The sequence below is a fragment of the Camellia sinensis genome, chromosome 2 (assembly GCF_055761805.1).
Source record: "Camellia sinensis isolate YWXY chromosome 2, ASM5576180v1, whole genome shotgun sequence".
In the NCBI taxonomy this organism is placed as follows: Eukaryota; Viridiplantae; Streptophyta; class Magnoliopsida; order Ericales; family Theaceae; genus Camellia; species Camellia sinensis.
Genome location: NC_138962.1, coordinates 66,284,660 through 66,309,752, shown reverse-complemented (window position 1 = coordinate 66,309,752; position 25,093 = coordinate 66,284,660). Strand labels below are relative to the sequence as shown.

The following is a 25,093-nucleotide window of genomic DNA, read 5'->3' as shown; positions in this document are numbered from 1 at the left end:
TAAATATTTTTTAAACAGATGTAAATTAATCTCATGATATATAATAGTCTTATTTTTATTTTTTATTTAAATAAAATTAAAAGTGATCTTTGTAAAATAAAATAAAATACACTTCAAATTTAGTATTGCCGTGGTAAATAATTTAAACAATATACTTCATAAATTTTTAAATCAAATGTAAGATTCACTATAATAGTCATTTACAACAATTAATTCTATGAAAAAATAAACATAGGATACACATTATTTTTAGTCAAATAGTCCAGGATTGTATATTCCAAGACAATGCCTCGTTTGGATATTAAACATTTTAGCCAAAAACCTAAAAAATCATTACAAGTTGTCATATTATTCTCTTTATTTTTCTACATAGCTTTTTATAAAAAGTCAAATAATTATTGAAATAGTTTTTTTTTAAATAATCCAGTCCGTCTAAATAATATATGACCTTAGAGGTTGGCCATGTTTAGTTTTAATCTCTGAAAAAAATTTCACATTTTTTTTTGTTGAAAAATTGGAAACTAGTTCGACAAAAATAAATATTAAAAAAATATTTTCAAATGATTAAATATTATTTTTATCATTTAAAAAAGTAAAATGATTAAAATGGCTAGGCATTTATTTTTTATTTTTTATTGTCTTTGTGAAACTAATTTTAATTTTAATTTTTTTGTTCAATTATGAAAACGAAATAATTTCCCTAGCATGAAGGGGGAATCTGTACTTTATAATATTTATAATAAATGAAAAAAGAATTATTTACAAATAGATAAATAAAATTATAATTATAATTATTATAATTTTAAAATATATTTTTTTTATAATTTTCATTATTAATATTTATAATGTTATTTATTTATTTATTTTTTAAAATATTTTGCTATTGATATTGGCCTTGTTTGAGAAGTTAGTTATTTTAATTAATTTTTTGATTATCTTATAGTTGTACTTAAAAAGATAATTAATTTTTTTTTAGTTGATTCAACGAGTGTAAAAAAAATAAAAAAATAAAAAATATATATTTTTTTATTAGCTATTTTAATTTATTTTTATTTTTATTAACTTAAAAAAAAAAAATGTAACTTGCCAAACAGAGCCATTGTGTCAGTGTAATTCCCCCTCAAATCTCTGGGGCGTATCGTCGTCTCGTTGGCGCTTGCATTGGCTATGGGGAAAAGCTATGAAACAGTGAAGACAAAACTTGTTGGAGACAGAGACCGAGCAATAGAGGACAAATGGAGAAACCATCTGAAATGTTCTTAAGCTCTTCTCAGTCAAGGTATGGAACTACCTCATGTTCACTTCACCTACCTACTCGCACTCACATTACATATACACAACCCTCCAATCAAACAAGTCTTTAGCATTTTGTGATTATTCTAACGTTCAATTGTTAACTTGTTTTGAATGATTCATTTTCATATAAATGACCCAAAAAGAATAAAAAATTCCTTGTAAATAACTTATCAGAAAAAGGGATACAGTGACTAATCTGTGAAAAAAATTAACTTGTCCATGGTGATTCGCAGACAATCCCTTGGATCTTTCTTACCCAAATATCAAAACCCTAAAAAGACTAGTGGGTTTTCGTATTACTAATAAATCTTTATATTTTATTAAAAAAATTTGTTCATATTGTTGACTTGACTTTTGTGCCTGCAATAATTAGCTTGTGAAAACCCGTCCATCTGGGTTTTTATTTATTTATATATATTTTTATTATTTATGTATCTTTTTATATGATAGAAATTAGATGATTGTGTGCTAGTGGTGGTGTTTATAATTAATCAGAATATATAAATCATGTCTGTATATATGTATAAGATAATGCTAGCATGTTAAATTTTCTACCAAATGAATGATAAAATGTATGAGACATTTGATTATTCATTTGATAGAAAATTTGGGCCCATAGCATTTTCCATATGTATAGCCTTTGATTGTGTTTCGGGCTATTGACAATATTGAGGATGAGCTGGCAACCAGTCATATCATTGTGTTGCACCTATGTCTATGGATGAAGTCAATGAGTGTATGGGTATATCATAAAAAAACTTGCTTCTGAAAAATTCTAGTTGTGAACAAGAAGAACTGTATGAAAGAATTGGCTGGTTCATTGTAATTCAGTTAGTTCAAGAATATATACAATTCTCTCTTGAATAATGGGTTCAAGAATTCTTGTCTACCTGCTGGTTATTTCCATCCAAATTTTCATTGCAACAGCGGATCAGACAAATCCTCAGGACTGTAAGTTCAATTCCGTTCTTGATATTTTTTAAGTGTTTGATGAATTGTGTGTAAGAGAGCTCTGATAGCTGTTTTTAGATTTTCCATGTCTTGATAAATACAAACAAGAATGCATCCCCTCCGTATTAGTTAATGCATCATCCATAAATATATAAATAACTTGTTCATTAATATTAAGATGGCATACTCTAGACCACTTTTGGTTGCTTTATCTTCACACCTTTTGTTTGCTCTGTTTGGTTGCACATAAAGGGACAAGAAATGGAAATGAACATAAGAATCTTATGTTGTTTTCCGATTGTGAGATTGATCTCCACCTGTGGATATTGTATTTTCTTGTTTCCAAAATGATGAAAGATTTGTGATTAGGAGTTTGAATTAGTAGCTATTCCTAAGTATTTCAGTTTGTTTTTATTGTATTTTCATTTTCCGGAAAACATAACTTTCCTGGGAATAATTTCTATAACTAAGGTTGCAGAACAAACCTATATACTGATGCACACCTACTATGCTTTAATTTCATTCAAAAGCTGGAAATCTTAGATATGCTACCATGTTTATCTGGTTTAGGAGCAATTTCTAAGCCTTCATACAGTTTTGGGGTTATTCAAAAGCGCATACAGTTTTGTAGGTTTGATTTCTTGAGTTCTCTATCTGGAATAGCAAATGGCCTTGATTATTCAGAAATGGAAGTATGAGTTACTGAGTACTAAATCTAAAGCAGTACTTTGAACCAAAAAATACTAGGTTTGTTAATCAAATGAAATCTAAGAAGAGGGTGACCTCTAGGGAGGTTATTCCTTTTGTTATTGTCTTACTGGCTGCTGTCATGTCCCATCCATTGGTTTTCTTAAATACTCGGAAGCAATTTGGGCTAAAGCTAGTTCCTCCTAAGAATCACATACAAGGACACAAAATATGGTACAACACTCTGACATGACAATTTTCAAAATACAGATCACTAAATTGTAGGGACACGGCAATAAATAAATATAAATTTTTATGTGTACATGAAATAATAGTTGGAAATGTTAGGGGGAGGTGAAGACTTAAACTGACATGGGATGTGGTAGTTAAAAAAAAGATTTGAATTTTTTTAATTTTATTGAGCATATAGCCCTTGATAGAGCAGATGGGGAACAAAATATTCATGTACCCAACCTTGCTTGATTGGGACACCATGCTTATTTTGGTTTGGTATACATGAAATAATAACTATTTCTTCAATTTTACATTACATTACATTTAGATTTTATTATGTCAAAATAGTAAGAAACTATTTTTCACCTTCTACATATTTCAAAACAGTGTGAACAAAAAGTTCTAGTACTTATTTTAGAAAATTCTATTCATAAACAAATTAGAATTTTGGGGTTTTAAAATTCGTAAAATTAAAAATCTTGAGGAGGGGGATTAATTTGGATCTTGAGTTATTTTCTTAAACTCACAATGTATTTCATACCCGTCTAAGTGATGGACACGAGTGTTCTCCAAGGTGTGTCCAGTTCTAAAATTAAAAATAAATAAAAAAAACAATAAGACACGTGCAGGGATGTGTCCGTTGAGTATCAATATCCGACGCATGGCCAATGCAAACATGACACCTTGTTAGAGGTGTCATGCTTCTTAGTTTTGATCCTTCGTTGTCAAGCCCCCCAAACCCAAATTAAGAATGGAATGGAGAGTTTATGTTTGAGATTTGAGTTGTGGTGTCAAATAGTAGAAACTTATTATTCTTATTATTGCGCAGCTGTTGCTCTAAAGGCTCTCAAAAATACCTGGACGAACACACCACCCAGTTGGGATGGGTTAGATCCATGTGGCAGCTGGGATGGAATTCAATGCACCAATTCCTATGTCACATCTATGTAAGTCCCCATTGTGTTATCCTTTTATTGCTTATGGAAAGTTGCTCATTTTGGTTTTCTAGAGATTAACTGTCAGTTTTAATTCCAGTCAATTAGCGAGCATGGGTGTGACTGGTCAGTTGACCGGAGACATTCAGCAGTTGTCAGAATTGCAGATTCTGTAAGTCTTTTACTTTTTCCATCCCTCTTCTCTCATAAGTAGATCAAGGTCCAACTAACTTTATGAAGCATCATTCAGTTACCATTGTTCACTCTAGCAAGTTGGCAACTGTGCTTCTCTGGCTTTTGTCTGTTACTACTTCAAAAGAGTTGTTAAAAGTAATGTCTGATTATCAGCTTTTGCATATAGGGATCTCTCATACAACAAGGGTTTGACAGGACCTCTTCCTACAGCAATTGGAAATTTGAAAAAGTTAACAAACCTGTAAGAAAATTTGGAGAAATTGTTGTTGTAGGGTATTGGCTTATAAGTAACATAGGCATTTGTAAGTTACATATGACCTTTACAAACCAATTGCTTCTACTTGCATTTCAGAATCCTGGTTGGTTGCGGTTTCAGTGGTCTCATTCCAGACACAATAGGATCTCTGCAGCAGCTGCGCATACTGTAAGGATTTTTATTTTTGTTCTGATTAGAACGTGAAAGACTTCTATGAAAGTGTGAGTAAGCACTGTTACAGCATGGTTTCAATGTATTAGCGGCTTTCATAATGGAGTCATATTCCCTCAGAGCTGTGTGCTCCTCATATTCCCTTGTGACATGACTCTGATGTGAAGGAATGATGGAATGACGCAACCTTAAACTAACTCTTTACAAGTTCAAGTTATCAAAATTGCCTCATCCTCTGAAGTTATTGTCATGACCAGAAAAATAGAGAGGACATCAACTACAACCTTCCACATACTTTTGACATAATAATTGCTGTTCTCTGAGTAATTTGATCATAAGTTTTTCAGTGACTACAAAATGTTAAATTCCTTTCAATGCCTATGTATTATTTAGGCTTCCTTTAAATTCCTATTTGTTTTCCCTTTCAAGAACAATTGATCTCCTCCCACACTCTTGACCTCCTGTGGTGAATCTATTTCCAGAAACATGTCTGCCTCATGCTTCTAAAAAGATAAAATTTGATTTCGAGATCCTGTTTGACCCTTTATATTTCAACCAGATGCTTCATTCTTTGAATCATCAAAGCTTTTACACATTTCCATTACAGAAAATTTCAGCTGAATTGCACATATGCTTTACTTACTATGTATTATGCAGTTGCTAGTTCCATATCTTGGGTGCCCTTTTCAATGCTTTCAATTCTTTTTTCTGCAGGTCTCTTAATTCTAACAGCTTCATTGGACCAATACCGCCTTCAATTGGTAATCTATCAAATCTTTATTGGCTGGATCTGGCTGACAATAAGCTTTCTGGAACTATCCCTGTCTCTAGTGGAACCACACCTGGTCTGGATATGCTGGTTAATACGAAACACTTGTATGTCTAATCTCTCTGTGTGTGTAACCAGTCCTCTCTATTTGATGTTTATTTTCATGCACTAAGGACCTTAGGTTCTTCCTATTATGTACAGTCATTTTGGAAAGAATCAGCTCTTTGGTAAAATTCCATCTCAACTCTTCAATTCAAAGATGACTCTGATACATGTGTAAGTACCAAAACTACCTATTTATTTTAATAGTCAGTAGTATGTATTTATATGATAAGACTAGATTAAATGTTGGACATGGTCATGCATGTACACAGACAAGAGAAAGCAGCAACCTTTCATAGGGGAAAAGAGGAACAACTTATGTCAAAAGAATAATATAGGCTCGTTTGGTAGCACTTACAAGTCAACTTAGTTAACTTATTTGCTTAAAAAATAGTGACTAAAGGTGTTTGTTTGCAATAGTAAATTATAACTTATTTGACTTTTTCAGCTTATTTGGCCAAAAAAAGTGAGCTTTAGCTTATTTGAAACTGTAATTACGTATGAACTAAAGAGCCCATCTATTTTGTCTTCATTACAACTTTTGAGGGCATTCTGGATATTTGCACAACAAAAAAGCTATGTGACGTCTTATTTAACCAAACAAATTCAACTTTTTTCACAAAGTATTAAAAACTGCACCCAACAGATTTACAACTTATTTTAATTTTTTTTTAAGTTTATAATCTAAAAAACTATAATCATAAAAGCAAACTTATAAGTGATATCAAACGGGGCCTCTATATATATGGATGTGTTTGTGTGTATATGACTTTTCCCTATCAATTCTTCCTTGGAACTGTTGAGACCTTGTTTTGTTGAAATGTATCTCTTGATGTGTCGTAGACCTCCGACAATTGCTGCTTGATGTGCGTTCAGCATGCTGAGCTTGAAATGTTAGTCTGATTTTTTTTTTTTTTTTTCCGGTTCCAAAATATATATATATAGAGAGAGGTGCATATATGTTCTCATCTTGCAGGATCTTTATATATATATATATAATAAGAAATGTTGGCCTTATGTTACCTGGAACGTGGATCGTTCTGGTACATGGAACGGGAATGGGAACATGATATGCCACATGCTATAAATTGTGTTACGATAGGGGTAGACTTGTATATATTATACTTGAGAATTTAAGGTACTTCTAGAGTAATTTTCTTTATGTAGCAAAACATTTCTATGATTATTATGAACCATTTTGATATTTTTGTCTTGTCAAAACTCAACTCACTTTAGATTTTAGTTTATTATATTTGATTTTTTTTTCTCCTAAGGTAACATTTAAGGAAATATATTGGAAAGAACTTTTGAGTTCAGTTCGGATCACAAAATTTACCGTTTTGGAACGTAGGTGTACCATGTTTTGGAACGTGCGTATCAATATGTAATTTGCTAGGGCATTAACATTTTCTGGTAACACAATGTTGGTCCTACTTTCTAGATGTCCCAGTCCCATACAGATACTCTTAGGCTGGATATTAGTTTCGACATCTTCATGTGAATTTATATGAGCAGGCTTTTTGATAGCAACCAGCTAAGTGGAAGCATCCCTTCGACACTTGGACTAGTCCAGACCTTGGAGGTGCTGTGAGTATCTCTATCACATTTTCAACTTAAAAAATCGTTACGACTACTTGTTAGCTGTGAATTTTCATTGAAGTTTTTGAATTGAGTATTTTGTGTTGGCTACAGACGCCTTGATAGGAACTCATTAAGTGGACCTGTCCCACCAAATATCACCAATCTTATGCATATCAGTGACCTGTAAGCAGACCAAAGAAGAAAAAAAACACTTAGTCAATTTAAGCTTGTTTCCATGAAATCAGCTTTATGATGAGAGGCTTTTAATTTTTCACTTCCAGGTACTTGTCTAACAATCAACTGACTGGCCCCTTGCCCAATCTTACAGGCATGAATTTTCTCAACTACATGTAAGTAACAACCATCTTGCTAACTCAGGCGAATTACTTATCATGGTGTGTTAATTCTTTGTTTTTCCTTCCAAAGCAATTGCATTTTTCTTGCTATCAACTTGGTTTTTATAATTTTATACAATATGTGATACTTTCCAATTTCATTCTTTGATCAAAATGTTGCTTGCAGGGATTTGAGCAATAATACTTTCGATGTATCAAATTTTCCTCCATGGCTTTCAGCCTTACAGTCTTTGACAACATTGTGTGTGTTTCTCTCTCTCTCTCTCTCTCTCTCTCTCAATTCATGGGGATACTTGCACTCACACACAAACACAGTAATTAAGTCAACAAGAATTCTCCAAATTGTTTAAGGTGTGCTACAAGAGCCCATTTCCACCATTTAGTTCAATCTGGGGCCTTGCTTTTTTGTTTTTTGTTTGGTATCATAATGTTCATACCTCTTCTAACAACCAGTATCTCTTTTTTTTGGCCTTCTCCTTGACTTTGCTTGTTTTTTTTTCATTCTGAAATATTTGATCCCTTTATGGTATTTTCTTGATCTTTGTTGCGGATAACTGAGCCATCGCACATATTGTTCTCAATTTGGGGTTTTAATTTGTTTCAAAACCTATCTTTTAAAACCTGCCAGTCATTCATCGAAGCATATCTATTTCAGCTCATCAAAGTACAGAAATGTTCTTCTAATAGCTTTTCATTAGATATCATAATACATGGCTAGCCTTGCGATGTTACAGAACTTGTCCTTTCACCTGTGCTGAACGCAGAACATGAGGAGCCTTTCCACTTCTTACTCCAAGTTGCATAACATCTTCTTAATTTCCCACCTCTTATTTCAACTTTTGATATTGTATACCCATCCTTTGTTATTTCATCAATGCACTCCCAACTATGGTAAACATAACCCATGTTATGCTTTTTCAATCCTTTATTCTTGTTGTTGTGGTTTTGAATTTAGATCCACAAGCAGATAAATTTGGTAAGTTGAAAATGCATCATTGGATTTTGTCTTGGCATTAGTATATAGTTTAGACATATTTGACTAATTTTGCATGTTTCAACCCTAAGTTTCCTTCTTTGTCTTTGGTGATTTCTGATTTCCCCAAAGCAAAAAAGAATTTCAATTTCTAGTACAGAAACCCATTAACATCATTTTCAACACCTACAATCTTCTAAGGGAACTTCTTAAGCACAAAAATGAGAGCTGACCAACAACAGTGCAATTGAGGGCAAGAAAGTCGAAAATGTTTGTTTATCCGAATGCAAAAGTTGAGCTTGCTAGGTCTGTGAGGATAGAATGAACAATTAACTCAAGTTACCATGGAAGCTTTATGGGCTAGGCGAGAATTCTCTTTTTTCCATAAGAAAGTTCCAGTTTTGATGCAGTGGCATCATAAGAATTCGTTTTTTGGACCAAACCAAACTATTTATTGCTGTTGAACTATAAGTAAAAGTTTCGAAGTATTGAGATTGACTATACACATTTACTCTAACTTCTTACTTGTAGAGTGATGGAAAACACAAGACTTCAAGGTCTAATTCCAGTTGCTCTCTTCAGCCTTCCTCAGTTACAGACTGTGTAAGTATGAGTTTAATATCATATAGTTCTGCATTTTATGTAATGCTCTAGAATCCAAGGTAAGATGTAACCTCCTTAGGCTCTTACATAATTGACTCTGCTTACATAACTTGTATCATGAATATTATAATAAAAAACAATTTGCTTTGGTATGTGGTGGCAGTGTATTGAGCAACAATCAGCTTAATGGCACTTTGGATGTTGGCTCCAGCTATAGCAACGAACTGCAACTTATAGATCTGCAGAACAATTCCATAGTTGGCTTTACACAGAGAGCGGGATTCAGTATTGATTTAATGTGAGCAGTAAGCTATATTATATGATTTTTCAGCCGTTTTCTATGTAAGATGATGTTAAAGAGTTAACGTGTAGAGGTTGTCTGGTATTGGCTTTTTGTTAGCTTTTTGGCTTTTTTAGAAGCTAAAAAAATGTAATGTGGTTGTGAAGTTGCTAAAAAAGTTTTTTTGTGTGTGTGGAAAACTTGAGTTGCTTTTTGGCTTTTTTTAGTTGATGACAAACAGGCTTTTTGACTTTTTGGTTTATTTAGCAAAAAAGCAGCTTTTTTAGCTGCATTCCAAACACCTCTTAGATTCTTTTTTGAAAGTTATAATCCTGGACATGTAATTTATTTACTGATGTTTGCTTTATCATTTTTATAAACTCATTGGAATACATTTATATTTATTTTTCTGCAGACTTGTAGGGAATCCAGTTTGCGGGGGAACGGGGGGGACGGAAACATATTGTGTCATTCAACAATCTAATTCCTCATATTCAACACCAAAAAATTGTATCCAAACAACAACCTGTAGGTCAGACGAAATTTCCAGCCCCAACTGTAGATGTGAATATCCATACACGGGCACCCTATTCTTCAGGGCTCCTTCATTCTCAAGCCTCAGAAACGGAAGTATTTACATCATTCTCCAGAATTCTCTGATGAATTCTTTTCAGTCCCATCAACTGCCTGTGGATTCAGTTTCTCTGAGTAATCCATCTAAAAATTCAGATGATTACTTTGTGCTAAGCCTGGAAGTTTTTCCATCTGGCCAAGATCATTTCAATCGAACAGGAGTCTATGGGATTGCGTTTGTCTTGAGCAATCAAACTTTCAAGCCTCCCAAAATGTTTGGACCCTTTTTCTTCATTGGTGACCCGTATAGTTCTTTTGCAGGTATGAAGTATTTACATAAATGTGAGAAATATGTTAGGGATTCTGTTGTATCTCATTCCTCTCTCTCTCTCTCAAAAGATTCTGCAGGAACTAAGAAGTCAACAAATACTGGCATAATTATCGGAGCGGCAGTTGGTGGTTCTGTCCTTGTGATATTGTCTCTCCTTGTTGGAATTTATGCTTTTCGTCAGAAGAGAAAAGCGGAAAGAGCTGATAAAGTGAACAATCCTTTTGGTAAATTAGGAGTTAATCTTAACAATTTATTTCCTTCAATTATATCTTATTCTTGGGTTTAATTTACTGCTTTAATGTCACATCGATGCAGCTTCTTGGGGCCCAAGTAACAGCAGTGGTGGTGTTCCTCAGTTAAAAGGAGCTAGGTTTTTCTCATTTGAAGAGCTTAAGAAATACACAAACAATTTTTCAGAAGCCAACAATATTGGTTCTGGTGGATATGGGAAGGTCAACTTTATATTCTTATTTGGTGGAGAAAAATATTGTTAATTTTTTCTTGTCTTTGGAATGACATAGATATGTCATAAATTACCAGTTGCTATAGTTACAAACCGAGTTTTTGACCATGTTAAATCAAGTAGATGATAGTTTGGCATTGATAAATTAATGTCTTTTTTTTTTTTTTTTTTTTTTTTTTGTGTGTTTCCAATAGATGTTGCATTAGTTTTATGGCAAATGTTAACAAGTGTCCCTAGGGCATTGTTTAGTGTTGGGATTTGTGTAAAAAATGCTTTGGAAATGGTGAAAAAGTTGAAAGAAGTTTTAAATTCATTGGAAAAGCATTTTCAAATTGGTGAAAAGTGTCTAGTTCTTCATTTTTTTTTTTTTTTTTTTTTTTTTTTTTGTATTTTAGCAAGTCCCTAGTTTTATTATCATTCCTTCATTTAAAAAATTTCCCTGCAAGGCTGTAACACATTTCTCATCCCTCGTAAAATATTTTGAGAAGTATTTCCACAGTGCTGTATAACTGTCACATTCTCAACTTTTCATTTTATTTATATATAGGTATATAGAGGAACTCTTCCCACTGGGCAACTGATTGCCATCAAAAGAGCTCAACAAGGATCGATGCAGGGTGGTGTAGAATTCAAAACTGAGATTGAGCTTCTATCGAGGGTACATCATAAGAATGTTGTCAGCCTTCTGGGTTTCTGTTTCGACCAAGGAGAACAAATGTTGGTGTATGAGTATGTTCCAAATGGTACACTGATGGAGAGTCTTTCAGGTACTTAACACTCATTCCTAACCATTTCCACCAACATGTGTACTGATTCTATTCGTGCTTAGGTGCTCAAGTATTCATGTTCATCATTTCTACGAGTGAATACTTGGATGAGTTGATTGTATCTGAAGAAACAACAAAGAAAATTAAGATAGAGTAGACTACAGGATTCACTATATTTGAAAATCAAAATAAAAATGCTTCTCTAGACTCGTCTTTCTTAAACCTCGGTAGAAACTTGAATGGTTCACATATCTTCTCTAGGCAAAGAGAAGAGAAACATATAATAAACTTGAATGGTTCATGTTCTTGGGGGAAAGTGTGCATCCAATGGAATAATAATAACCAAATACATATTAAGTGCAGGGAAGTCAGGAATCAGGTTGGATTGGATAAGGAGGCTTCGAATGGCCATTGGAGCAGCAAGGGGTTTGCAATATCTCCATGAGCTTGCTGACCCTCCAATCATACATAGAGACATCAAATCAAACAACATCTTACTGGATGAACGCTTGAATGCTAAAGTTGCTGATTTTGGCCTCTCCAAGCCTATGGGTGACGCAGGAAAGGGTCATGTTAGCACTCAAGTCAAGGGGACAATGGTCAGTATTTTTTCCTCTAAACTCTGTTTTTGAGAGAACAGTAATTTATGAATTTGGAGTTAGACAAAGATTGCGAAAGCTTACGTTGACTCTTCTAAGTTTGTAACGTGAAGCACTTGTGTTGGATTCTCAACACTTGAGTCAGTGTGTCGGATGTATTCAACATGCTTGGTTGAACATGCACCTGTCAAGTATGCCTTTTTACTTTATAACTATATAGTTTGTAAATACCTTTTTACCCTAAAAATATATAGGTATTTTAAAAAAAATATGAAATCTAGTCATGTCCTAATGTCTTTGGACATGAACATGAGAATAAGATAAATTTGACACTTTACACGCATTCATCTGAGTCGGTGTAACATTCATCTATTTTAGAAGTTATCAACTGTCATGCTGTGTTTGGGTGGGGGACTTGAGGAGGCATTTGGAAAGGGAAATGGAAAAGGAAAAGGTGGGTAAAATGTGAATAAAACATACTTATATTTCACCTAGTTTCACACACCTTTTCCCTTTTTCTTTCCAAATCCCTCCCAAAATCCCCTAACCAAACACGGCGTCAGAAAAATTATTGTGAAACAGTTATCAAGTTGTCATGGTTAGAGCTCAATCTAGTAAGCACATAACCAAAACCTATTAATGAAACCCCTCTATTGTGTTTTAAGCAGAAGATAACTAAACAACCTATAGTTTTTTAAAAATATTATAGAATTTAATAATTTACGCACTTCTCATATTGTTTATTTTAATTTTTTAAATATAGTTTTAAACTGCAATATTGGAAATTCTAACCATAAACATTTTATACGAATTAGGCATCAGATCGATGATATTGCTTGGGATTTTTGACTAAAATTGAGATTTTGTTATTGGTTTTAGGGCTATTTGGATCCTGAATATTACATGTCCCAGCAGTTGACTGAGAAGAGCGACGTTTACAGCTTTGGAGTGCTACTGCTAGAGCTGATAACTGCAAGACAGCCAATCGAGAAAGGCAAATACATTGTAAGAGAGGTGAGGATGCAAATGGATAAGGAAAAAGTTCTATATAATCTTCACGAGATTCTTGACCGAGCCATTTTGGGCACGACGCTGAAAGGTTTAGAGAAGTTTGTGGATCTGGCATTGAGTTGTGTTGAAGACGAAGGAGTTAAAAGGCCTACAATGGGTGAGGTGGTAAAAGAGATTGAGACCATTATGCAAATTGCTGGTGTGAACCCCAATGCTGACTCAGCAACCTCTTCAGCAAATTATGAAGGGGCAAGTAGGGAACACAACCATCCTTACGGCGACGAGAGTCTCTTTAGTTATAGCGGGGCCTTTCCTCCTTCGAAGTTAGAGCCCCAGTGAGGTTATTAATTTACATTCAGCCTTGTGATATTTTTTGTGCTGTGTGGTAAAGATCCGAACTATGAATTGATTCAAATTCTTAGCTCTTTCTCTCTCTTTTTGGAACATTCTTAACTCGTGATTACGGTACAAGAGGTGTGTAAGAAAATGATACAAAATCAGGGTACTTGTGTACAAATTGTGCATTAATAAGATCTTTGTGATTTTTATTTTTAAATAAGGTAGTGCTTTCTGTTCCAAGCAAATGGCCCCAGATATTCTGCATCATTGAAAATCTTGTGTAAAATTTAAAACAAGAGCTCGCTATGCCAATGCTGCTAGATTCAGCAGAGGCTCAGATTCTCCCCTACCTTGCAAGTTTCTTTGGTATGTTTGTTATTTAGTTCCTGTGAGGAAAATTGATTTGCTTTGTCTCATGGATTTGGTTTCTAACATGATTTGACTCCCTCTGAATTCTTGGGCATTAATAGTGGCCACTTATTTTTGTTTTTTCAATTTACTCAGGTGTTCTTACATTTTCGTTTGCATCAAATCATTGTAATGGAGCGAACCAGAAGATTGTCTGCAAGCATGGTAAGGTGAAGTTATTGTATTGTTTCCTTCTCTCTCTCGCCTTAATATTTTCAAAAACTTGTGCACTTTTATTTGCATCAAAGGAAGGAAAACCAAACAAGATAAAGCGTCCAAGTGTCCTGCATTTGTGTTATTTCTGAGTTCTTCAATCATCATTATCATAAGAACAATGTTAGAGGTACCTAAAATTTTTCAGAATAATTTACTCTCCCTCTCACGTAGGGTGTGGGACTTACATGACATGTGAGAAGAAGGGGGAGTAAATTAGTGTGCAAAATTTTTGATACTGCTAGAATTGTTGTTATCATACATACTGGTTGAGTATTCATCATGCAAAGCGCAACATAAATTTCATCTGAATTATCAAGTCATTGGTTTCTCCAAAAGGGCTGAGAAGTACCACTCATTCTTATCGATCCCGCGATCAAGCTTCATACTGGCATTCCACCCGAGCTTCTTGAATCCGACACGATTCAACATCAGAACATATGTTGCGTTCAGCTGCTGCCCCAAGCAGAAGAAATGGTCAAGCCAGAAGAGGCCCCCTGGCCTCAACACCCTGTATATGTCATACAATGTGAATTCAAGCATGGTGTCTGGGATCCAATTCCTCAGTACATGCATCGAATGGACTATGTCAAGTGTGTTCTCGAAGGATGGAAGCCTCTGAGAAACACTCAGATGCATTGAAATCAAACCGCGCGATGCAATGAAGCTGGTGAATGGACCATCCAAGTTTACGGAGGTTGTGATGATGGTTACATTCCTTTCTTTCATCCTAGCCGCGAATGTGCCTGTCCCATTGCCTATGTCAAGCCCAATACGGATTGTGCCACGACGTTTCAAACCAAGCACTTGTTCAATCCCATAATCTAGGCCTTTGTCGAAGAGCCACCAGGCTTTTTCTCTCCCCTGTAAGTTGAAACAGTCCTTGCAATCATAATATCCCGGTACATTTCTTCTATCAACAAGGCACTAGTAGTTTTTACAAGTGTAGGAATCCCAAATGATACTCGTGTGTGGAGGGGTTGTCCAGAGGCTCTTTGACAACGGTGTCGGCTCAACATAACGAGCTGGCGTCTTCAGATGGCACCGCCGCCTCACACCCCTTGAGCATGAGCCTCTGCGCGAACACATCATCAACCGGGCACTCCCCTCCAACATCATGTGTTGGTGATAATTACAAATAAAACACCAAAAAATACAAATAATAAAAATTACAATAACTATTGAAAGGGCTGAGACACAGAAAATTCGCTATATTTAAGGAGATTCAAGCCTTTTGCAGTTAGGCAAAGCCTCACATCAGTGCAGCAGAAAAATCATTGACTTGTCCCCCCAAGATACAACAACCCGACTAAGTCGTATGGTTCACCAATATTGCACAATTAGTTGAACCCAAAGTTTCATCACATACATCCTTTTTTCTTTGCCCGATAATCTCACAAAAATAATAAAATAGCAAACACTTCTTCTTCTTCTTTTTAAAGATAAGAGGTTAGCTTAATTTATAGGAGAGGAAACTTGGTGGGCAAGAAAAAGGGTTTACTTGCCCGAAACGAAAAGAAAACTTGGAGGGAAATAAACTATTCTTAGAGGCAAAGAAAGGTAGCTTGGAGAACAAATTGCTTGGAGCCCAAGTAAACAATATAATCTATAACACATTATAATATTAAAATATCTACTAATATTTCCCCATCTATTTTAATATTATAGGTAACAAAAATTGAGATTATTAAGCAAATAAAGATATTATGCATCATGGTAGGTGTGCTCTGCATTAAACCTCCATTAGTGAAACAATAATATCTACTCTAGAGTCAATAGTATGCTCAGCATTAAACTATGACTGCTTAAGGGAAATAAATAATTATTCCACACACATAATATTCCAGGTGTTCACATAAGCTTTAATAGCCAGCACATTACCGCCTTATGTGATCCTAAGATTCATGAGTGTGTTTGAGAATTAGCCTAAATCTCATAGGTAGTGGCCCCACTACCACACTCACATAGGTGAATTCTGTCAAGGGTGCTACTGTAACTATGACACCCTACTCAATAAGAGTTACAGAAATTCATTAAGAGATTTTTAATAACTCAACCTCTACAACGTTACAGGATAAATGCACTTACATCATAGGAATGGATGAAAATTAATTTAGTACATTTCTCATAGCCATCATATGATCGTTCTTCTCATTGAACCCAGTTACAGGATCTCTGGTCCTTGGGTTGAGTATCCTCATACATGGCTCATACTATATCCTATGGGTTTCAACCCCATTCCCTTCGATGTATTCCAGACTGTATATCTTGCTAAGACCTTAGTTAATAGATCTACAAGATTATCACCAGATTTAATATAGGCCACATTTATGATGCAATTATTCATATAAGATCTCACAGTACTGTGTTTTCTTTTGATAGGTCTGGATTTACCATTATAATAACGGTTATTAACTCGACCAATTGCTGTCGTGCTATCACAATGAATCAATATAGGTGGAATTGGTTTTTCCCAACAAGAGATTTCATTTAACAAATCTCTCAACCAATTTGCTTCTTCACTAGCTTTAGCTAAAGCAATAAGCTCAGCCTCCATTGTTGAATTAGTAATAATGGTTTGTTTTTGTCGATTTCCAACTTATAACACCACCTCCCAATGTAAATAAGTAACCAGTGATTGATAATGAATCACTTGACAAGGTATTCCAATCAATATCATTGTAACCTTCAAGTACTGCTGGATACTTATTACAAAACAAGCTATATTTTATGGCACCAGATAAATATTTCATAATCTGCTCAATGGCTAGCCATTGATCACTGCCAAGCTTGCTAGTAAACCTACTAAGTACTCCAACTGCATAAGCAATGTCAGGTCTTGTACAGTCGGTCGCATAACGCAAGCTACCAATCAAACTAGCATAATCCTCATCATTTTCAATAGGAAATAAACATACATGAGGATCAAAATGAGTAAGAACATACTTGCACTTATAAAAATTATATTTTCTCAAAAAAATTTCAGCATAATGTGACTGATCAAAAAATATACCATCACAGGTTTTGGTAATTTTCATTCCCAAAATATAATTAGCCTCACCAAGATCTTTCATATCAAAATAGTTATTAAGCATATTTTTAGTTTCCACGATGATATGCAAATTAGAGCCAAATATAAGTTTATCATCCACATAGAGGCTAATAATGACATGTGAATTTTCTTCAGATTTATAGTAGATGCATTTATCACATTCATTAGTTTTATAGCCATTCTCCATCATGCAGGAATCAAAATTCTCATGCCACTGTTTAGGGGCCTGTTTTAAGCCATATATAGATTTAACTAGCTTGCACACTTTGCTTTCTTGATCGGGTTCCACAAAACTCTTAGGTTGATCCATATAGATTTCTTTATCTAGGTCTCCATTTAAAAATGTTGTTTTAACATCCATATGATGAATTTTTAGATCATGAATTGTAGCCACTGCAATTAATAATCTAATGGACGTAACTCTAGTAACCAGAGAAAATATATAAAAAAAAGTCAAGATCTACTTGTTGTTTAAAACCTTTTGCAACAAGCCTTACTTTATATTTATAAATAGTTCCATCCGGTTTAAGTTTTTTCCTCAAAACCCATTTACAGCCAATAGCTTTACATTCTGATGGTAAATCTACTAATACCCAAGTTTTATCAGATAATAATGATTCCATCTCATCGTTTACAGCCTCGTTCCAAAAAAACAGAGTCAGGAGATGCCAAAGTTTCTTGTAAAGTTAATGGAGTTTCCTCCACATTAAAAACATGATAATCAGGGCCAAAATCTTTTTCTAATCTGGCTCTTTTACTCATTCTAGGTTCAAAAACTACAGTGTCTTGGTTTTGTAAAAGAGGCGTAGAGGAACCGATTTTAGATAAAATATTTTCTTGATAATTTTGACCCCTACCACTTTTAGATTTAAAAGGAAATTTTTCTTCATAAAAAATTGCATCACCTGATTCAAAAATTATTTTGTTTTCAATATCAAAAAATCTATAGGCCTATTTGTTGCATATCCTAGAAAAACACAAGTGGAAGCTTTCACACCTAATTTAGGTCTTTTAGGTTCCATAAGTGTAATAAAAGCTAGGCAACCCCAAACTTTCAAATATCTCAAATTTGGTTTATGCCCTTTCCACAACTCAAAATGTGTAACTTTTGTTTTTTTATATGACACTCTATTCATAACATAACATGCAGTTAAAATTATATTTTTCCTTTCTGTTACACCATTAGATGCATGTGAATATGGTGGAGTAGTTTCATGGATTATTTCCAAAGACTAAGCAAATGAGTTGAATCTAAACGATTCATACTCCCGGCTTTTATCACTTCTATATCATTTAATTTTTTTATTGAATTGATTTTCAACTTCAAGAAGAAATTCTTTAAATTTTTCAAAAGCATCACTTTTATTTTTCAACAAGTATACATAAGTGTATTTTGAAAAATCATTAATAAAAGTGATAAAATATCTATTTCCACCACGTGTTAAAATTCCTTCAAATTCACATAAATCAGTATGAATTAATTTTAGTAATTCAATACTTCTCACCATACTTTTATGAGGCATTTTAGTTATTTTTGCTTGACTGCAAACTTCACATTTCTCAAAATTATTTGTTAGTCTGGTAATTAATCCTAAATTACTCACGACTCCCACATATCGGCTATTAAAATGACACAGACGAGCATGCCAAAAATTTATAGAAGACAACATGTAAACAAAAATATGTGCTTTGTTATTCTCAATATTTAATTTAAACATTCCATCACATGCAGTGGTGGAGGCATAGAGGGTCCAGGGGGGTCATGTGCCCCCCCTTGGGTTTTGGATTTATTTTTTATTTTTTGTAATCTTAAGAAAATATTTTAAATATAAAAATTATAAAATATTATTTAGAGTAAAATGTCAATAACATTTTTTAAATTATGAGAATAGTAGTGGTTGTTTTTTATTAAAAATAAAGATATTACGATAAGTCATATTATTATCTATGAAAATTTCAATACAATGGTGATGTCTATCATTATTGACATGCAAATATTATTAATCTCAATGAAGATATGAAATTTATTGAATTATTAGTTATATTTGACACGTGCGTTTCATCCTCTATGTGTTTCTTTACTATTGATTAGTGATATCACATGTCAATGATGACGTAGTATTACTATTATATTGAATTTTTACTGAAATTTTATATAAAAAATTATTTTATCATTATATAATTTATTTTAAAACTTATATCCATGACTTTTTTTTTTATATTGTCCATGATATACTAGTTATAAATAATATATATATATATATATATATATATATATATATATATATATATATATATATATATATATATATTATCTTTCTTGAAGTCAATCGTAAAAATTTATGTGAAATATTTTTGTAAATTTTTTTAATGTTATAATTAATAAGTGTCCCCTTTGATTTAATTTCTTGGCTCCACCACTGATCACATGCATATCTTTTTTCCACAAATATGCCTTTTTTAGTGATTATATATTGGTTAGATTCAATAGTCTGCTGAAACCAGTTTTGTAAATAACTCGACATCAAATTTTTCCTCATGGACGGTCTGTACAACACATCTTTTAAGACAAGTACACGTCCAGAGGTAAATTTCGGCTCAACATTCCCACACCCAAGCACCTTGGATACACTAGAGTCACCAAGCATAAAAGTCCTCTCCTCATTAAAAAGAGTACAATCTTTGAACCAATCTTTATCATAGCAGACATGCCTATTGGCACCGGAGTTTGCTCACCACCCTTCCATAGATTGAACCATAAAACATCTGTAATCATAGCCACAAATGGTTCCTCGTTAATATTAGCCTGTGGTCGAGACTGTTATTTCCACAATTTGCAAGTTCGAGCAATATGCCCACTTTTGTCACACACAAAATATGTCACACACAAAATATGTCACATTTGTCAGATCTTATGACAAGGGTTCTTTGTTACATTTCTTTTGCCTCGGGTAATTTTTATTTTGTGGCCTTTTAGTATTTTTTTAGATTTTCTTTACTGGCTTCAAGTGACTATTTTTATGAAATCGACCTTTAGGTAAAATATTTTCAAAAGTTAAATTTATCTTTATAATGGAATGCCCTTGTGTCATAAGCGCATCTTGTCCTCGTGCTTCCTCCTCCACCAGAATCCGTGTGATTAGATTCTCCAAGGACGTCACTTTTTGCTATTGACGCATTGACTTCTGAAACTCCCTCCAAGATGATAGTAATTTGTCAATAATACCTACCACAACAAAATTGCCTCCAATTTTGATGCCTTCGGATCTAACTTCAGCCACTAGCATTTGAAAATTTTGAATTTGCTCCATCACTAATTTTCCATTTATTATCTGATAGCGGAGAAAACGGTTTGCAGCATATTTTTTTAGCGCCTGCCTCTTCAGTGTCATATTTATTCTACAAGGCTTTCCAAATTTTCTTAGTAGTGGTGTAAGTAGTATCATAATAATCATAAAATTGATTCAAAAGACAATTCAAAAGATAATACCGACATTTATACTCATTTGTGTTGTATTTCTCAATTTTTTCAAGATGAGCGACATACTTCTCGTCGATCATCTCCTCAATGGGGACTTTGTTCGAATTTTTCTCAGTCAAGATATAAGCCACCTTGAGGAGACTGAGGTAGAAAAGCACCTTGCCTTTCCATTTCTTAAAATGGGCTCTCTTGAACCGGAAGGGCTTGTTGAGATCGCCAGTATTCTCATTGGGCTTCTCCAATACTGGCTCCATGAATTTTATTATTTGAATCTCCTTAAAATTGTTAATGATAATTACAAATAAAACACCATAAAATACAAATAATAAAAATTACAATAACTATTGAAAGGCTGAGGCGCGTGAAATTCACTTTCTTTAAGGAGATTTAAGCCCTCTGCGGTTAGGCAAAGTCTTATACCGGTGCAGCAGAAAAAATATTGACTTGTCCTTTCCAGGATACAACAGCTCGACTAAGTCGTATGGTTCACCAATACTGCGTTGAACCCAAAACTTCATCACATACACCATTTTTCTTTGCCTGATAATCTCACAAAAATAATAAAATAACAAACACTTCTTCTTCTTCTTTTCAAGATAAGAGATTAGCTCAATTTATAGGAGAGGAAACTTGGTGGGCAAGAAAAAGGGTTTACTTGGAGGAAAAGAAAAGAAAACTTGGAGGGAAATAAACTTTTCTTAGAGGCAAAGAAATGTTGTTTGGAGAACAAGTTGCTTGGAACCCAAGCAAACAATATAATCTATAACACATTATAATATTAAAATATTTACTAACAATACGTCATGTCCTGCATTAACTCTTCTTGATACTTCAAACAACCTCCTCCAACTGGAGGGTAAAGCTCGTCCAAGCCTATCATGGGCGAGTATTCGAGCAGGAGCTTGTGGGGATTGATGACAAGCTTTGCTTCATCGGACAAGCCTATCCCCACATCGTCATAGTTAAACTTCGACAGCTCAATGGTTTTTTTGGTTGCTATAGGTTGTTAGAAGTGGGTAAGCTCGATTAGGAGTGATTCTACTAGTAAATTGGTGGACTTGAGCTGATGGTTCAAGTCGGAGACTTAGGAGCGACTAGCGGAGAGTTCATGGTGGGTGGTGTTCAGCTCGTGGAGGAGCGCAGCGGAGTCCCAAACAGGAGGGAGAGAGAGGTGTTGAGTGTATTTGGTGTTGGAGAATTTTCAAAATAGTTTTCAAAATGTATAGTTTAATTTTTGGATGTTTTAAAAAACCTTTCATGTTTTCTTTGGAAAGCATGAAATAAACTTGGGGACTTTGTCCCACATTGGAAAGAGAGCAAAACATGGACATGGAATATTTTTTTGAATATGGAATTATGGGATGAAAGCTAATGTGCATGCACCCACACCGCAAGGATGGTGCTTCGCATTAACTGCACACGCACACGGGCGCGCGCACGTGGCGTTGGCAGTCTGTATGGCGTTTGATGGCACACTTTGCGGGCGCTTTTCTATTTGCATTGGACAGGTTGGAGCAATGATGTGGATCCAACGAGACATGGGTGACGTGGAATACAGTCAGCTCCACGTGGTAGTGACATGCTGTCTGTTGGTGATAAGTCAACCAACTAATCAAACGGTTGTGTGTCCGATCTGGAGTGGGTTGATCATAGCTATTGATTGGAGATGCATGCGATCGTACGGATGAGATGGCACCCGATCGTGATCATGTGTGATTAGTTAAGGCATCTATTCGGTGTCAGAATGATCTGCACCATAGATCGTCGATCCAACGGTCAGATCTGATTGGATGCGATCAAGGGACATGACCATTCGATCAGATCCATCAAGGCCTATAAATAGGCTACGAAATTAGCCATTTTATTCCATCCAAAATCCTAAAAAGCATTCCTACAATTCTCTCTCTCTCTCTCTCTCTCTCTCTCTCCCTCTTGATTTTGAATTTTCGATCAAGAGTTTCTTAAGCAAATTTCTGTTTTTCTTATTGATAATCAAGTTTTGCAGATTTGATTATCAGTGTCTTGGTTTCTTGATTACATCAAGAGTGTTCTGATCTATTGTCGTTAGTGTAGACGCTGATAGACTAGATCTTTAGATCAGGCTTCATTATATCCTGGAGGTAAATTTGTTGTAACCCCCTGTACACTTTTTGGTGGGTACAAATATTGTCTTTAGGAAAGTGACTTAGTAACGCGACTTGAAGTACTAATTTTCTATATAGACAAGATCATTGCCAAATTTTGAAGACCCGAGACCACCATTTGAAGAATTCAAGACCATTTGTACCAACAATCTAAAGACAATATTTGGATATGATGATGTTTATTCAGAAAATGACTTAAGATTTCATGAAGCTTGACCGTTTTGATGGAGGAAATTTTCGACGCTGACAAAAGAAGATGAACTTTTTGCTCACCACTCTCAAAGTGGTCTATGTGCTAACTACCCCCTATCCAACAGAGTAAGAAGACGAGACTGTGGGGCAAAACCGTACCAGAACCAAATGAGAGAATGACGACTACATTTGCTGAGGACACATTATGAATGCGCTGTCAGACTCTCGATTCGATGTGTATCAATATCTGGAAATAGCAAAACAACTCTGGGACTTATTACAGTCAAAGTACCTCACTGAGGATGCCACCAGTAAGAAATTTCTTGTTATTAATTTTATGCGTTTTACAATGATAGATACAAAGCCCATTATGGAACAATTCCATGAGATCCAACATATTTTGAGTCAATTTCGACAAAAGAATATGAACATGGATGAATCTATTGTAGTTTCATCTATAATAGACAAACTACGATCTTCTTGGAAGGATTTTAAGAAAACTCTGAAACACAAAAAGGAAGATCTTACTTTAGAGGAGTTGGCTCAACACCTCTGAGTTGAGGAAGAGTCAAGGTTACTTGAAAGTAAAGACAACCAATTGGCTCAGACGTCCAAGATCCACATGGTGGATGATGGTAAGAGGTTCAACAAAAAGAAGTGTAAACATGAACCCCAACCCGAGAAAAATGCTAAGAAGTCAAAAGGCGCTTGCTGGCACTATGGCAAGCCAGGGCACTTTAGAAATGAATACCGGTCATACAAGAAGAAGCCAGAAGCATCAAATGCCAAGAACAAGTTCGTGGCTATTGTATCCGAGGTGAACATGCTCGAAGATGTTGGTGACTGGTGGATTGACTCAAGAGCAACAAGGTACGTTTGCAACGACAAGAGCCATTTCACTACTTATGAACAAGTGAGTGATGGAACAGTTCTCTACATGGGCAACTCTTCAACTACTGCTATCAAAGGTAAAGGGATGGTGGATCTAGAGTTTATATCTAGAAAATTCCTAAATCTTAATGATGTTTATCATGTACCTGATGTCAGGAAAAACCTTGTATCTAGAAGCCTACTTAATAAGCATGGTTTCAAGTTAGTATTTGAGTCGGACAAATTTGTCCTATCTAAGGTTGGGATTTTTGTTAGGAAGAGCTACATGTATCAAGGAATGTTCAAACTTAACGTTATCAATAATATATCTGTTTCTACTTATATTGTTGATTCGCTTTCTTTATGGCATGCTCTTTTAGGCCATGTTAATACTAGGAAAATGCATGATATGGTTAATTTAGATTTAATTCCAAAGTATGACATTGATATGTTTGAAAAATGTAAATATTGTGTGCAATCAAAAATTACTTGCATTCCATTTCTGTAACAACCCCGACCTATGATTAACATTAATCCATGATTAATTATGCCTAAACAGTAATTAAGAAGAAGTCCTGAGTCGATTACATGTGCATTGCATCATTTTGTGTTTATATCTGTTTGATGTAGAAAGATTTGTTCATGTTTTTAGTTTCAGTTTGCAAATTGTAGGCCGTATCGGTATCTGATTTAGAAATTGATTCGATATATATGTTATGGGGAATTTATAGAATTTTATGGTAGGTTTAATTGAAATTCGATTTGGAACGATTAAATAAGATTAATTTAATCCCACTTAATTGCCTGTTACTTAAACTAATTAAACACCATTTCTTTTATGAGCCCACTCATCTCTTCTCATCCATTTGTATACACCTTTGAGCCTATACTACAAAAAAAAGAAAAAAAAAAAAAACGTGAGAGTGAGATAAAGGGAAGGAGAATTGAAATCAAAAGCAAGAGGAACGGAGGATTGCTAGGATTGAGGGTGAATTAAAGAGAATTTGAAAGCTACAACTTCAATACTTGTGAATTCAAGCCTTTAGGTAAGAATTTTGTCCTTAAGCCTTAAAGTTTAGACTCTAATGCATGAATACAAGAGGGTTAAGTTGTTTAGTGCAAGAATTGAGTTAGGAATGTAGAGAATTGGGCCATACCATGCATACATGGCCATTTCATTACATTTGGAGCATATTGCTAAGAAATTCCCTCATGCATGTCTTGTATTCACTTTAATTTTGGGAAAACAATGAGTTTTGTG

At 34.4% G+C, this 25,093-nt stretch overlaps 1 protein-coding gene and 1 pseudogene across 4 annotated transcripts; one reads left to right on the top strand and one right to left on the bottom strand.

Moving 5' to 3' along the window:
• Nucleotides 1–1,087: 1,087 nt before the first annotated feature.
• Nucleotides 1,088–13,689, top strand: LOC114323779 (leucine-rich repeat receptor protein kinase HPCA1). 4 transcript variants are annotated; one of them, XM_028271458.2, is made up of 19 exons: nucleotides 1,088–1,279; nucleotides 3,998–4,115; nucleotides 4,204–4,275; nucleotides 4,465–4,539; nucleotides 4,651–4,722; nucleotides 5,440–5,601; nucleotides 5,696–5,770; nucleotides 7,112–7,183; nucleotides 7,289–7,360; nucleotides 7,459–7,527; nucleotides 7,700–7,774; nucleotides 9,038–9,109; nucleotides 9,273–9,407; nucleotides 9,805–10,283; nucleotides 10,362–10,517; nucleotides 10,609–10,745; nucleotides 11,304–11,523; nucleotides 11,887–12,122; nucleotides 13,002–13,689. In XM_028271458.2, the coding sequence occupies exons 3-19, from the start codon at nucleotides 4,217–4,219 to the stop codon at nucleotides 13,470–13,472; spliced, it is 2,637 nt and encodes an 878-aa protein (XP_028127259.2). In that variant the 5' UTR covers nucleotides 1,088–1,279; nucleotides 3,998–4,115; nucleotides 4,204–4,216; the 3' UTR covers nucleotides 13,473–13,689. The 4 variants fall into 4 exon arrangements, with proteins under 4 accessions (XP_028127259.2, XP_082770815.1, XP_028127258.2 ...); XM_082914689.1 differs by having other exon boundaries at nucleotides 1,097–1,279; nucleotides 4,651–4,775; XM_028271457.2 differs by lacking the exon at nucleotides 1,088–1,279 and adding an exon at nucleotides 1,777–2,247.
• A 597-nt stretch (nucleotides 13,690–14,286) lies between these two features.
• Nucleotides 14,287–25,093, bottom strand: part of LOC145814018 (putative methyltransferase At1g29790) — a 28,853-nt pseudogene continuing 18,046 nt past the window's right edge.